The sequence below is a fragment of the Podarcis cretensis genome, assembly GCF_951804945.1.
Source record: "Podarcis cretensis genome assembly, chromosome: 13".
Taxonomy (NCBI): domain Eukaryota; kingdom Metazoa; phylum Chordata; class Lepidosauria; order Squamata; family Lacertidae; genus Podarcis; species Podarcis cretensis.
In genome coordinates this window covers 51,622,523-51,637,529 of record NC_137182.1, presented here as the reverse complement: position 1 = coordinate 51,637,529, position 15,007 = coordinate 51,622,523, and the positions used below count along the sequence as shown (strand labels likewise).

The 15,007-nt window shown below is 46.7% G+C and overlaps 1 protein-coding gene and 1 long non-coding RNA gene across 2 annotated transcripts in view; both read right to left on the bottom strand.

The window, feature by feature from the left end:
- LOC307202384 overlaps positions 1 to 15,007 on the bottom strand; it is a 109,858-nt gene that overhangs the window by 63,646 nt on the left and 31,205 nt on the right. The window lies entirely within an intron of this gene.
- Positions 1 to 15,007, bottom strand: part of KIF4A (kinesin family member 4A) — a 35,563-nt gene that overhangs the window by 3,879 nt on the left and 16,677 nt on the right. The window contains exons 15-29 of the mRNA XM_079951744.1: positions 14,326 to 14,511; positions 14,033 to 14,136; positions 13,809 to 13,953; positions 12,600 to 12,710; positions 11,079 to 11,162; positions 9,589 to 9,702; positions 9,272 to 9,427; positions 8,581 to 8,666; positions 7,799 to 7,928; positions 7,054 to 7,224; positions 5,653 to 5,760; positions 3,554 to 3,631; positions 3,365 to 3,469; positions 1,715 to 1,864; positions 121 to 240 (exon numbers count right to left, since the gene is read on the bottom strand). Coding sequence (XP_079807870.1) covers positions 121 to 240; positions 1,715 to 1,864; positions 3,365 to 3,469; positions 3,554 to 3,631; positions 5,653 to 5,760; positions 7,054 to 7,224; positions 7,799 to 7,928; positions 8,581 to 8,666; positions 9,272 to 9,427; positions 9,589 to 9,702; positions 11,079 to 11,162; positions 12,600 to 12,710; positions 13,809 to 13,953; positions 14,033 to 14,136; positions 14,326 to 14,511 — 1,848 coding nt within the window. The remainder of the gene's footprint in view (positions 1 to 120; positions 241 to 1,714; positions 1,865 to 3,364; positions 3,470 to 3,553; positions 3,632 to 5,652; positions 5,761 to 7,053; positions 7,225 to 7,798; positions 7,929 to 8,580; positions 8,667 to 9,271; positions 9,428 to 9,588; positions 9,703 to 11,078; positions 11,163 to 12,599; positions 12,711 to 13,808; positions 13,954 to 14,032; positions 14,137 to 14,325; positions 14,512 to 15,007) is intronic.

The window sequence follows — 15,007 nt, the reverse complement described above, 5'->3', positions numbered from 1 at the left end:
AGCTGCGCAGGATCCTCCCTCAACTTTAACACGCCCTGCCTGCTGGGAGGTGGAGCAGGCAACTCCAGGGCTGTCCTGCTCCCTCAAAGAGAAAAGGAGGTCTTGCCAAGAGTTGCTCACCAAATCATAGTGCTCGCGGTTCCGACACCTCCCGTACTCGCAGCGACAGTCCTCAGAGCAGGCCATCTTTTGCTTACGGCAGCCGCACTTCTTGTTTCCACAGCGGCCTCGGCAGGTGCACTGCAAAGGGAGAGCTCAGTGAGAGAGCAGAAAACACACGTGGAATAGCTCACAAGTGGCATGTGCCGCCATTGAAAGGGTGGCTCCGCAAGGCCTCTGCTGCCGTATCTGTTTCTGGGACTCAACTCCTTTCAGGTTTGGGGCTCTGAAATAAGAATGGGGCATGTTTGACCCGCACAGGTTCTTCCTAGCTGTCAGAGCCAGCTTGCATGATGCAGGTTGCCAAGGTGGTGCCTGTGGGCACATATATGCCCATAGAGGCTTCCCCCAGGATCTCCAACCGTCACTGAAATTAAGCTTGAAACTGATTGCTTCCGTTGCAATCAATAGGCTAGGTCACAGTGTGAGCTTAGGGTATGCGTGTGGGGTTTTTTTTTTTGGGGGGGGGGGGACAACAGCCTCTCCAGTTTGCAAATGCATCCACAGGTCCTGAAAAGGTTTGGTGGAGCATCTTAACACTCCTTTGCCCCAGGACTGCAAGGCCACCCAAGGCACACTCAGCTCAGCTTCCACAGAATTTTAATTTTTCAATTTAAAGCCGTCAACCATTCCACAAAAGGTGGAGGATTTGCACCAGAAACTCCTTAAGATATTTAGACACATTTGGCTGAACAGTATTCAATGTGCACATTGTGGGAATCCATCAACGTAGAACGATCACTGAGGTGGCTTTAATGAATAAATAAGACCATTATAAAAATTTGTGGAGGACAAGGAGATCTATCATCAGTTAGTCATTAAGCTGGATGAATGGAGCCTCCATGCTCAGTGACAGTATATCTCTGAGTATTTTCATTACTGGGATGGATATCAGAAAAGGGATGATGCCTTTGTGTGCCCACAGGGCAGTGTTGGAAGCAAGACAGAAGACCTAGATGAAGGTGATGGACTATATGGAACTAGCGGAAATGACTGGCAGAATCCGAGACCAAGGAGAAGAGTTGGTGGAAGAAGACTGGAAGAAATTTAAAGACTATCTACAGAAACATTGTAAAATTAAGGAATGTTAGAAGGATGCTGGAATGAAGTTCTGTGGTTTTAGCAGAAATGATGTAAAGGATTAAGTAAAAATGGATTGGTAATTAGTGAAAGAGGAGAATGCAAAAATATAGTATATAAAGGTTAACATTTTTAGGATGGAAAGGATTTGCTGAAATATCTAATCGAACTAGAATACAAAAAAGGGAGGTGTGAGGAGGTCAAGGAAATAAGCAAAGGAAAGAAAGTTATGTAAAGCTTGGATTTGTGTGTTTTTTTTCTTTTTCTTTTTTTTCTTTTTCTCTTGGATTGTTTATCTTTTTTGTAACCTTCAAAATTGGAATAAATATTTTTTTTTTAAAAAAAAGGAAGCAAGACAGAAGACCTGATGTGCACTTGGGGCTGGTCTACCAGAGCCAATTCTTGCATTGCTCCTCCCGGCCAGATTTCAGGAGGCAGCTTCCTAAACGTCAGCCATCCTACTTGATGATCCTACCCCCAGAATGCTCTGCCTGGCTCCTCTGGAAAGCTTGTACGGCACCCACTCTGCATCTTCCATTTCTTTGGCCTCATCCGAGTCAGAAGATGAGTCTTCCTCATCCATGTCGGCTGGAGGCAGGGAGGTCATTCGCCTGCGAGACTTTGGCTGAAGGGGGGGAACCGAATAATAATAATAATAATAATAATAATAATAATAATAATAATAATAAAAATTTATATTTATATCCCGCCATCCCCAGCCGAAGCCGGGCTCAGGGCGGCTAACAACAATAAAATACAACATTCTAAAATCATTTCATTATAAAATTAATTCAAATCAGATTAATGGCAACCATTGGGCTAGAGTTCTGTGAAGATTGCCAGAGGGAGTCAGGCTGTGCCCTGGCCAAAAGCCTGATGGAACATCTCTGTCTTGCAGGCCCTGCAGAAAGATGTCAAGTCCCGCAGGGCCCTAGTCTCTTGGGACAAAGCGTTCCACCAGATCGGGGCCAAAGCCGAAGAAGCCCTGGCTCTGGTTGAGGCCAGCCTAACCTCCCTGTGGCCTGGGACCTCCAAGATGTTTTTGTTTGAAGACCGTAAGTTCCTTTGTGGGACATGCCAGGAGAGGCGGTCCCGTAGGTACGAGGGTACTAGGCCGTATAGGGCTTTGAAGGTTAAAACCAGCACCTTAAACCTGATCCTGTACTCCACTGGGAGCCAGTGCAGCTAGTATAGCACCGGATGAATGTGATCTTGCAGTGAGGACCCCGTAAGGAGTCTCGCCGCGGCATTCTGCATCCGCTGGAGTTTCTGGGTCAGTCAGAAGACAAGCTCACCATTTCTGCCTCACTCAAGTTATGGAACAAAGGAAGCCGCACAAAAAATGATCAGGCCAGGTTGGATGCAGCTGATGGAAGTTGGAACCCAAAGCCCACCTAGTCGAGGTTAGCAATTTTCTTAAGCAATGTAATTTGGGGATCAGAGGCGAGCCTTTTTACTTTTTTGCTGCATTCCTATCCCAATCTTTCCTCCAAGGAGCTGTACGCGGTCCTGCCCCCTCATTTAATCCCCACAACAACCCTGTGAGGTAGTTCAGGCTGAGAGCCAGGGACTGATATCCAAGGACACCCATGAGCTTCATGGCTGAGTGGGAATTTGAACCCTGGTCCTAGTCTGACACCCTAACCATTACACCTCGCTGGCGTGAACATTAAGGCAGCCACTAAGAGCTGTAATGTACAGTGGTGCCTCGCAAGACGAAAAGAATCCGTTCCGCGATTCTCTTCGTCTAGCGGTTTTTTCGTCTTGCGAAGCAAGCCCATTGACGGCTTAGCGGATAAGCAGATAAGCGGCTTAGAAAAAGGGGGGGGGGAGGGGGAAAAAAAGTCGGAAAAACTCGCAAGACATTTTCGTCTTGCGAAGCAAGCCCATAGGGAAATTCGTTTTGCGAAGTGCCTCCAAAACGGAAAACCCTTTCGTCTAGCGGGTTTTTCGTCTTGCGAGGCATTCGTCTTGCGGGGCACCACTGTATTTTGATTCGTGCTTCCTAATCCATACCCAGCTTTATCTTTCAGGTGATGGGATGGACCAGCCATACAAACAAGCTCTGTCGCACGCAGACACCCTGCCTTGCTTCTCCGCCCCGCCCCACCAGAAGGACACATACCTTGGGTGGAATGTATTCGAAGGGGGACTCTGGGGTGCCTGCTGCATGGGCCGGCTGGCCATTGCAGATCCTCTGGCCACTGACAGCTTGAAAAACTCTCAATTTCTGTCGGGAAGAAAGGGAGGAGTGTGAGGTTTACTGAGTGGCAGGTCTTCTAATAGCAGCCGCTGCTGTCACTCCCAGACCTACCTGTCTGAGAGCTTCAATCTCTTCTTGGTGCTCCTGGTTCTTTTCAAAAACCTCCCTCATCTTGGCCAGCTCTTCTTCCTGTCCAGAGTAAAGAAGGCAAAAGGCTCTTAAGGTCTCATCTTCAGCTGCAAAGAAACCCACGCGTTGGGGTGTTTGCACACCTAGGATTTGTGAAATCCCCGCCTTCTAAAGATTTGAAGAGGGCTACTAAGAATGAAAGAATGCTTGATATTTCCCCCAGCTCTGATTTTTTAAAATTATTTTTTAAAAAATTATTATATCATAAAGAAGGCTGATCGCCGAAGAATTGATGCTTTTGAATTACGGTGTTGGAGGAGACTCTTGAGAGTCCCATGGACTGCAAGATCAAACCTCTCCATTCTTAAGGAAATCAGCCCTGAGTGCTCACTGGAAGGGCAGATCCTGAAGCTGAGGCTCCAAGACTTTGACCACCTCATGAGAAGAGAAGACTCCCTGGAAAAGACCCTGATATTGGGAAAGATGGAGGGCACAAGAAGGGGACGACAGAGGACGAGATGGTTGGACAGTGTTCTTGAAGCTACCAGCATGAGTTTGACCAAACTGCGGGAGGCAGTGGAAGACAGGAGTGCCTGGCGTGCTCTGGTCCATGGGGTCATGAAGAGTCGGACACGACTAAACGACTAAATAACAAGGATAGAGCCTTGAGTGCCATCACTTGAAGTTCCAACTTCTGGCCTACAGGGTACACTGGTTGATTTAGAGACTCCCCACACACCACACCACATTTTCTCCCTCCTCCCAGCAACAACACCACAATCCGTCCAGTCACATACACAGCCCCTTCAAAACTTATTTAAATGACCAGAGCTAGCATTGCTTTGCGTGTTTTGAGAAACAGAAAAATGTGGAAGAACTCCCGTATTAGCACAGCCTTCAAAAATGAGGGAGAGCAGAGGAGACACTTTGGTTACAAAGCAGAGATTGACAAGAAGAGCCTCAAGAGTAGTGGGTCTGAGCCAGAATCAAGCAGCCTCATTCAGTGACACAATGCCAGTACCACAAGCCTTGTTGCTTGGATATGGGATTCCTTCCCACCAGCAAAGGAACAGCTGGAATGGCTGGATGGCAAACACAGCTGCATTTGTTGAGGACTGGGAAAGATTGTGGAAGAAAGGGGTGAAGTTCACCGCATGCACTTTGTTAAAGGAAAATATTATGAAGATGATGTATAGATGGTATTTGACTCCTGTAAAATTAGCAAAGATGTATCATAATTGTGATAATACATGTTGGAAATGTAAAGAAAAGGAAGGAACATTCTTTCATATGTGGTGGACCTGCCCCAAGGTGAAAGACCTCTGGGAAAAGATTTATAATGAATTGAAAAAAATGTTGAAATATACGTTTATAAAGAAACCAGAGGCCTTTTTTCTTGGAATAACAGGTTTGGAATTGCCCAAGAAAGATGTTAATCTATTTTTGTATGCCACAACTGCGGCTCGTATTTTGTTTGCTAAAAAGTGGAATACTCAAGAATTACAAACAGTAGAAGAATGGCAGATAAAAATGATGGATTTTATGGAGCTGGCCGATCTAACCGGAAGAGTCCGTGACGAGAAGGAGGAGGAACACCATGAAGAATGGAAGAAATTTAATGATTATTTAGCTAAATTTGTTAAGTTAAAATAACTGGAAATAGCGTCCAGATACTTAATGGGCTTAGGCTTGTATTTATGTTAACTGATAAAATAATATGTCTAATACAAGAAGAAGATTTAAAGATGTTAACGTTTAATTTAAAGGGTATTAAAATTGGGATTTGGAAAACCGTTATAAGGATATGCAATGAAATTCAACTAAGGGGAAACGAGGAAGTCATTTCACAAAGTAAATAACTGTTATTTTCAATAAGGTTATGATTTATGTTTGTTATGTTTTGTTTGTTTTATGGTTTTGTTTGTCGCTGATATTGTAAAAACTAATAAATTTTTTGCAAAAAATAAAATAAAAAAGGTAGTAAGTTACCAATGTTCCAAAAACAAAAAAACAAAAACAAAAACACGGCTGCCTTTGAGGGGGCAGGAGCAACCACGCCTAAGAGACGCAGCAGCTCTTACCTGGAACTTGATGCGCTCGAGTTGCTGCTGCTCCCGTTCTGAAATGGAAGTCTCCAGCTTCTTCTCTGTTTCTTCTTTGTGCTGTATCTGGCTGAGTAGATAGAGTACCTGGGGATGGGTGGAAGAGAGATGTGGGTGGGTAGAGGCCTTGGGTCAGAGGCGGCACAGTCTGACATTATGTCAGCCGAAGTCTTGAGTTGGCTAAACCACAAACATGTGGAATAACCAGCCTCATATAACCAACATGCTTAAGTCTAACCAACACATGAAGGGGTTAAGACCATAGAGTAAGCTGCCCTGCCAGGCTTAGCTCACCTTGGGAGGGATTAGGTAATTAAGCCTTTGTTCTCTCTCCCAGTCTACCAAAGAAGCTCAATGTATGATGCCTGCACTGGTTACTGCAGCTCAGAACTCATGGCTTTTATAAGTCACTCTTGAGTTCCTATAGTAATAATTTAGGAACTTTCACTACTGTAACTAAGCCAAGTTTTATTGCCTGTGTTTTCTGACTGATGTCTGGAAAACCACATGAACCTGACCTTTGAAGTGTTTGTAAGTAAACTAATTTTTAACTTACCAAATGTGTGGTCTTTCTCTATGCTAGGGGAAGAGGGGAACTTTAGAAGAAACTCACAAGGGCATATTTTAAAGGTCTAACCTCCTCTATTTCCACGCTTTATTTTGCTGCGTGTTTTATGATTTTAAATCTCTGCTGGGGGTTCTCTCATCAAAGAATGATGAGAGAATGATCCAAGCCTGGATCTTGGGGGCATTCTAGTAGGTGGCGCCAGAGCTAATTAGTTCTAATTCTCTTCCCATCCACTCCATACTGTGTTCTACAAGGGGCAACACTGAGAACGAAGAGGAAGCTGGCAGGCAGACAGGGCCACCCTCTGGACTGGTTGTAAGTTAAGGCAGGCAGGATGGGGTTGTCCAACGGTAGTTCATGGACCAGCGTTCAATCTCATCATTTTACCACCAGATCACCCACATTTTCTAGCACAACACAGAGTTCTAAACACTGAAAGAACTTGGAGCACCCCAAGCCTGCAGACTTGACTGAGAAGGCAGCAACCGAATTGCCCTTTCTCTGCTGCTACTGACCGCTGGCACTGCAGTTCTCCATAAGGGCACATCCAGGGATCCCATTCACAGCTACCTGTCAGCTAACAGGAGGCTGTCCCAAGCCAAATTCATAGGTGTGGGTAAAGGGTCCTTAACCTGGAAATCAGGTTAAATGTGCCAGCAGCAAAGACTACTCTAGAAAACCTGGAGTAGGTAGAAATAGTCTGGGTGGTCAACTGCTCAGAATGGGATTTTGGGATGGGTGCAGTTTTTGTAGCTGCTGCAGACGTAAGTGGGGTTTTGGGGGGTGGGGTGGGGTGGGGTGGCAGGTGATACCTTTTCTTGATGCTGCTGCTCCTTCTGGACCAGCTGACTCTCGTGCTCCGCTTCCATTTCTGCCACAACCTTTCGCTCTTCGAGAAGCATTTTATGCATGTCGGCGCATGTGGTTTTGGTCTGCTGCAAACGGTTCTCCAGTTTCCCATTCTCCACTTTTGAGGAGACCAGCTTTGAAATACACAAGCACGGGGGGCAGGGTGGAGAGAGAGAGAGAGAGAGAGAGAACAATATTAAAAGGCGTTATGCTGAAGAATTCGCACCTAGGACCAAGGGCCTTCTGGCAGTTCCCTCACTGCAAAAAGGCAAGTTGCAGAGAGCCTTCTCGATGGAATACCCTCCAATCACATGTCAAGACATCTGAAGGCAGCCCCGTATAGGGAAGTTTTTAATGTTTGATTGTGCTTCTATATTTGTTGGGAGCTGCTCAGAGTGGCTGGGGCAACCCAGTCAGGTGGGCAGGGTACAAATAATAATAATATTATCTTGCCAACTGGCATCATTGTGCTCATTCAGCACAGGAAAAGGTACAGAACCATCTTTGAGAAAGAGTTTAGATGTCAAGCAGCTAGGAGGGCTGCCCCCACAAGGCCACTTTGGCACACACTGGGTGCAGTCAGCCACTGTTTCACTGCCCCTTCCACCCCCCAGGCCTCTTATTTGTTCTAGAGACTCAAATCCCTGGTTCCACACCAGAGCCACCTCTTCGTTCCCACCCGCCGCCTCTGCTGCCACTCAAGCTTACTTCGCCAATCAGGTATTTGATGGCACACTTGGCTTCCGCAAGGTTGGTGATGCTCTCCCAGCGCTGCTTGGTGCGGTCGCCGGCATCTGCGTCCAGCAGCTTCTGCTGCAGGTCTGCAATCTGGGCGCTCCTTGGGAAGAAGAAGCCACCGCATGAATTCGCATCGGATTTACCAAAAGAGAAGATCGTTTGGGGAACTTGGGCAATTTGGCCCCTGCTTGTGTTGGAGGAACTGTGACCAGAGCAGCAGCAGCAGCAGCCCTGGGTGAATACGCACTTGCTTAGGCTGCCAGGCTGGGTTTAATTTACTAAGAGACCTGCTGTGGTCCAGAGATGATGCAGCAGAGTGGCAGATAGATGACTGGAGGGAAACCTCAGCACCTCCTGAATCTGCCACCTCTTACCCCCTTTCCACAGGAAACAGCCACAATAAGCTTTCCCAGATGTTTTCAGAACAAGATGAATATTACATAGCAACAGCAGATAGAAGAATCGTAGAACTGTAGAGCTGAGACCCCAAGCGTCATCTAGTCTACCCCCCTGCAATGCACAGTTAGAACTATGGAATTTGCAACCATGAGATGATGAACACTAGAGCTCAGACAGCCTTAAAAGGGGGTTAGAAAATCAATGGAGCCAATAGGTACTAGTCAATCAAGGTTATATACTGGAGGCGGTATGCCTCTAAATTCCTAATCAGGCTAGATTAGCCTCCAGCTGGAGATTTTCTTACACTCTTTGTTGTGGCTTTGCTTCTTCTGAGACTTGAAAACACCCCATACCTGAGCTCCATCTCTGTTTCGAGGCTCTCTATTTGCTTGGCGATGGAATGCTCCATTTCCGCAGCTTTATGGGAAAACGTGCGCCTCTGGAAAAGGAGGATGGGAACGGAATCAGAAAATAAGCAGAGCACAGGGAGAGGAGGTGGGACTCAGTTCAGAAGATGCGACAGTTTAACTATAAGAGAAGCAGAAGAAGCTATTTCCAGCAAGGCGAGACTTTGATTTTCCCCTCTGGAAGGGGATCTGCTATCGTGGGGAATCAGAACCAGCTTCTGGAAGATCTCCTGTCTCCAGTGCAGAATGAGAGAACTCACCCTTTACAGCGGGGGTGGGGAATCTGGGGGCCAGGTGCAGCCCCCAAGGCTTTCTAGCTGCCCATTGGGGGTCTCCTTCTCCCCCACCCCCTTTGCACCGCCTGGAGTGTTCTACCTAGTAAAATGTCTGTGTGAGCACTGAAAATACCTAGATGGAGGATCAAGAGGGCTGCATGAGTAAGAGTAGAAATTAGCCTCACTCTGCAAAGGCGGAATTCATACTCGTTGCTCCACCCACTTTTGCCTGTGGCCCTGCCCACTACAGGCAGAAGCCTATTTCCTGCATCAGAAGACCCAACATCAAAGAGAAAGTGGATTAGATAGAACACGCGGTCCCTTCCTTCCCCCTCTCCGCTGCAGCCTGCATCACTGCCCACCTTGTACTTTGACGGGAGGTTCTCCCCAGCATCTCGCTTCTCTTTAAGCGAGGCAATCTCCTTCGCCAAGGTCTTCCGGTCCTCCAGAAGGTCATTGAGGTGACGCTGAGCCTCTTCGATGCTAACAAGGACCTCCACTTCGTTCGCGAGCCAGCTCTGCGCAAGAAGGAAGCTGGTTACGACAGAGGGTCGGCTGAAAGGTGGCCAGAACCCACCCCAAGTTGCCTGCAAGCCAACTTTGCCTCTCCCATGGAATAAGCCATTTGAGCCACTGTGAATCTGCCCTAAGCAGAAACAAGGAGAGATACAGCCCCTACCTTCACCCGAGCAGCAACTCCCTCAATCCCGCGGTTGACGTTCTCTTTTCGCTTATTGGTAGCCTCTTGTTGTTTCTGGAGAGCATCCTTTAAGCGCTTGTTGGCAGCAGCGGCCTGTGAGAGAGGGGTGGAGGCTGGTGCGTTGAAATAGGACCCAAGGCACAAACTTTCAAAATCCCTTGCTTGGCAATGAAGCTCGCTGGGTGACCTTAGGATAGCCACTCTCCAAAGCTAGCCTCCCCCTGGGATTTTAGGAGGATGAAGAGCTGGAGGTGGGAAAGCCTTCTATAGCCCAAAGGTCAGATCAAGAGCTGTCCAACCTTCCACAGGCCATTTTCAACAGGGATGGAACAAATTCAAAGGGGCTCCCTATTGACACTTATCAGTTGACCGGTGCTGACAGAGAGTCCCTTTGAACTTGTCCCATTTGCAGATCCAAACCTGATTGCAAAAGCAGGGAGGATGTCCTTCTGCAAGGGCAGCTTCCATCCAAACCATGCCTGTAGCGTCTTCGAAAAGGGCTCACTGTCAGCAAACCCAGCTAGCCAAGGAGCAACTGGGATTGCAATTTAAGCTCCCGATTGTTCCTTCACAGCCGAGTCTTTGCTTGCCTCTCCCGACGTTACTTATTACTTCAGGTGTGCGGCAGGTGGGTGCGTTTTGGGGGAATCAGACTGCGACCTACAGCCAGAGGTTTCCTACCTCTGCCTCAGAAGGGTGGGATAAAAATGTAACCATCAAGGCGCTCCGAGAAGAGATTTGATGTTCTCCTACCCAAAAATGAAGATTTTCACAGGCTTTGAAGTCGGTATTCTAAGAACTGTTTGCTTTAAAATAAAGAGTCTCAGCCAGCATGGCTGACGAGGACAACAGAGAATTAAAAATGTGTAAGGAAGTACTTAGAATCATAGAATTATAAAGTTAGAAGGGATCCCAAGGGCCAACTAGTCCAACCCCCTGCTATGCAGGACAGAGGTTAACTCATTGAAGATTACAAGAAAGATATGACCTATCCTCTAGTTACTATGCCATTGACCTCCGATCTATGCTAGGCTTTCCAGCAAAGTTAGTGTCTTAAACCAGGACAGGAGAACAACCTGTGGCCCTCTAGTTCTTGTTGAATACAACTCTCATTACCCCCTGACCACTGGCCAGGCTGGCTGTTGGGAGTTAGAGGCTGACCATGTTTGGAAGGCCACCGGTTCTCTAGCCCTGGTTTAAACTATGAATCCTAGAGGCAAAATTAAGTCAAGCATGCTCCATTTAACACCGCATATTCTAGACTCTCTACACAATCAGAGGGAGGGAAGAGCTTTGTACACTATTCTCCCACTTCTGATTTACTGAATCAGGGAATTCTAATCTCGGGACCTGCCCCTTGTCTCTCTACCCAAAGCATTCGAAGTCTCAGCCTGTCTAATCTCTGTAGATTATTTTAAAAACAGTGGTGCTTCACCAGGCGGAAGGGAATGCTGTCCAAGGCCACTCACCTCCTCTGCTTTTCGCCGGAGGACGGTGGCTTGCTTTTGGAAGTCTTGCTCTAGTTTGACAAGTTCATACTGCCTCTTGCGATCCTGAAAGACAAGGGTCAAAATGGCTGACCTTTCAACAACCAAGCAGGACGGTGATTTGTGGCTTCTATAAGTTGCTATGGTCTGGACTCAAACTTAGCAAGTCTTGTGACCCACTTTTATAGAGGCATTAAACCCACCTGTATTTTAGAGACCGCATCAAGTAATTTGAAATGCTTGGAAAACAGAACCCGGGACAATTCAAATTCCTGGTGTCTCAAGGAAGACTAGAGAGAGCCACAGCCAAATAGTTTAGATTACAGTAATGCCTCGCAAGATGAAATTAATCCGTTCCGCGAGTCTCTTCGTCTAGCAGTTTTTTCCCATTGACGGCTTAGCGGATTAGCGGCTTATCGGATAAGCAGATAAGCGGCTTAGAAAAAGGGGGGGGGGGAGGGAAAAAAACCCGCAGGAACTCGCAAGACATTTTCGTCTTGCGAAGCAAGCCCATAGGAAATTCGTTTTGCAAAGCACCTCCAAAACGGAAAACCCTTTCGTCTAGCGGGTTTTCCGTCTTGTGAGGCATTCATCTTGTGGGGCACCACTGTACACTGAACTAGGCCATGGTATTACTTATTATAAGGAACACAGAAAGCAGCAGCTTAAGCGATAATACTGAAAGTTACTCAGGTCATTTTTTTGGGGGGGGGAGATTTACATGTATGGAGTGGAGTGGATGTGCATGTATGGAAACTGGAGTGGAATGGTAGAGAACTGGCTAATGATTTAGGGCAAGATCAAAGGTCTGCTTTAATGGCAGAAATGTTTGGCTGGCTGGACCCTGGTGAATCATGAGAAACAGAAGGCTTGGCAAGACTTTAGTCAAGTTGAGATCATGCAGCAGGATGAAGGCCGCTCGTTAGTGACTCCGACTGACCTTCCTGAGGCTGCTGGTACAGATAAGGTTCGCGAATATGTCCTTCCTCCAAATCAGTTAACGTAAAATAAAACAACTTGTTTACAGGAGTTTGCTCCTGAAAGTCAATTAAACAACTAAATCTTAGGGAGAAAGGAGTGAATCAGAAGACAGGAGAATTTGGAGGGATCAAAGAGAGACAGTATCTTGGTGCCGGCGCCTACCAGGTCTTTGCTTATTCTTATTTAGCCACAAGTTTTGCTAATAGAGTTCTGTCTGTTCTGTGGCTTTTGGAGTCCAGTTTGCCTTCCCTTTGAGAGCAGAAGGGATTTCTTGCTTTCCTGTCCTTCAATTTTGGAAGCTGCTTTTGGCTATTTTATCCAAGTCAGACTAAGTCCCACGGTGGCTAGATTCCAGCTCCAGGGTCAGAGGCTGTCTGCCTACAATCACAAGCTGGGAGAGTACCATTGCATTCAGCTTCTCCTTGTGGGCTTCCCCATGGAACATCTGGCTGGCCACTGGGTGAGAACACCCAGCGGCTGCAGGGCTTTTCTGGTACAGTTCAGTGCTGACGCTCAACTCACCCGTGCCTTCAGCTGGATGACTTCCTTGTCTTTCTGTTGCCTCCACTGCTTAAACTTCTCAGAGTCCTCTTTCATTTGACGTATCAGCTGAACACGTTGACTCTTCATCGCCTGAAGGGGGAACAAAGGAGGAGGAGGAGGAGGAAAGGCCTTGGGTGAGAATCTGCCTAGCAGGTGTATCCAGGGCTCCCAACTCCCACTGGCCTCAGCACAGCCAAAGGTCAGGGATGACGGGAGGGGAAGTTTGACGTCTTGAGGGAACCACATTGCCTATCGCTGAAACAAACACTGAGATGCCCAGATTCTTAGAAGCCTTGAACATTTTTGGAGCATGCATCTCGGAGGACTTCAGGAAATCAGCTCGATTGATAAAAGCTTTTGGCACGGACTGGGGAGTTTAAAACGTGTTCAGCTGATACGGACTGGGGAGTTTAAAATCTCCAAATCCTTAGTTTCTTTCGCACAGCCTTGAAAACTTCCCAAGAATCCCATTCAAAATTTCTTGGGTTTTTTAGCTCTCATGACTGAAAAAGCAAGCATTCAAACTTAAACAAGTTGCTGTTGCTTTTAAACAGTAGCTGAGAAACATAATGGCAGTCAGGGTAAGAATGAACTGCTTTCCCAAGATTATAAAAAATACACACATCTAAAGTGCCAGTTATACAGTTACAGTGTCCATCAAACATGAACCAATAAAATGCCAACCTTGCCGGCTATCCACACCACAAACCCCATTATCTTTCTTATTGTACCCTCTGGGTGTAACGTTTCCCAGCACAATTCAAAATGTTGGTGCTGACCTTTAAAGCCCTAAATGGCTTCGGCCCAGTATACCTGAAGGAGCACCTCCACCCCCATCATTCAGCCCGGACACTGAGGTCCAGCTCCGAGGGTCTTCTGGAGGTTCCCTCCCTGCGAGAAGTGAGGTTTACAGGGAACCAGGCAAAGGGCCTTCTCAGTAGCGGCACCTGCCCTGTGGAAAGCCCTCCCATCAGATGTCAAGGAAATAAGAAACTCTGACATTTAAAAGACCTCTGAAGGCAGCCCTGTTTAGGGAGGTTTTTAATGTTTGATGTTTTGTCACTTTTTTATTATTAATAATATTCTGTTGGGAACCATCCAGTGTGGCTGGGGAAACCCAGCCAGATGAGCAGCGTATAAATAACAATTTATTTATTTATTTTTATTATTACTACTCCTACTACATACCCGGATCTCCTGGTTCAGTTTGCACACTGTCTGCTCATTGGATTCTTTCATCTTCAGGAGCTTCGACTGCTCCTTCAGCTTCTTCTTCAGATCTGCCATTTCCCCTTCCAGCTCCTGAAGCCGCTTCCTGCGCCGTTCGCTGAGTCTGAAATGAACACGGCAGCCCTATAGTCATGAAGTCAACAACCTTCCCCTCTCAAACCTCCCGATTAGGTGCCTCTTACTTTGCTTGGCTGACATCCTTCTTCGTCATATGAATGCCAAGGACCAGGTCTTCTTTTTCCTTCTGCAGTTTGGCCACCTCCATTTCCAGGTCCTTGATGCTGGTCTTGATTTAAACACAGATACATACATTTTTTCAGCACCCCACCAAAAGCAGCCCCTCCAGCTACAGCCGTTTCTTTCCAACAGGCCACATCTCCACCTAAGAAAAGGAGAGGCTGCCCTCCTGTGGCACCCAGTCAAGCAGCCCACTGTGTGTATAGATGCTCACTCCTTCCTGGTCAGCTGCTGTTACCTGGTATTGGCATTGTATGGGCTCCAGCTGGCTGTCATTCTGAGACATCTTCCTTGCCAAGGCCTCCTTCAGAGCCAGGGCTTTGTTGAGCTCAAGCAACTCTTTGGACATCTGAGCTTGGTGGAGAGCGTGCCGAGTGGCGTACTCATCAGAGGACCCTTGAGCATCCAAGTCACCTTCTGACACCTAGGGGGGAGAGGAAAAAGTTTAACTAACATCTGGATTTTTTAAAAAAAATGTTTTGTGTGCTTTGCCTTTCTACAATCTTATGTGCATACCAATTAGAGAACTAATTGATTAAGTGGTCTCTAAAATCTTCTAAATATGGAACAACTGATTGGTTCAAAATTGGGAAAGGAGTACGACAAGGCTGTATATTGTCTCCCTGCTTATTTAACTTATATGCAGAATTCATCATGCGAAAGGCTGGGCTGGATGAATCCCAAGCCAGAATTAAGATCGCCGGAAGAAATATCAACAACCTCAGATATGCAGATGACACAACCTTGATGGCAGAAAGTGAGGAGGAATTAAAGACCCTTTTAATGAGGGTAAAAGAGGAGAGCGCAAAATATGGTCTGAAGCTCAGCATCAAAAAAACGAAGATCATGGCCACTGGGCCCATCACCTCCTGGCAAATAGAAGGGGAAGAAATGGAGGCAGTGAGAGATTTTACTTTCTT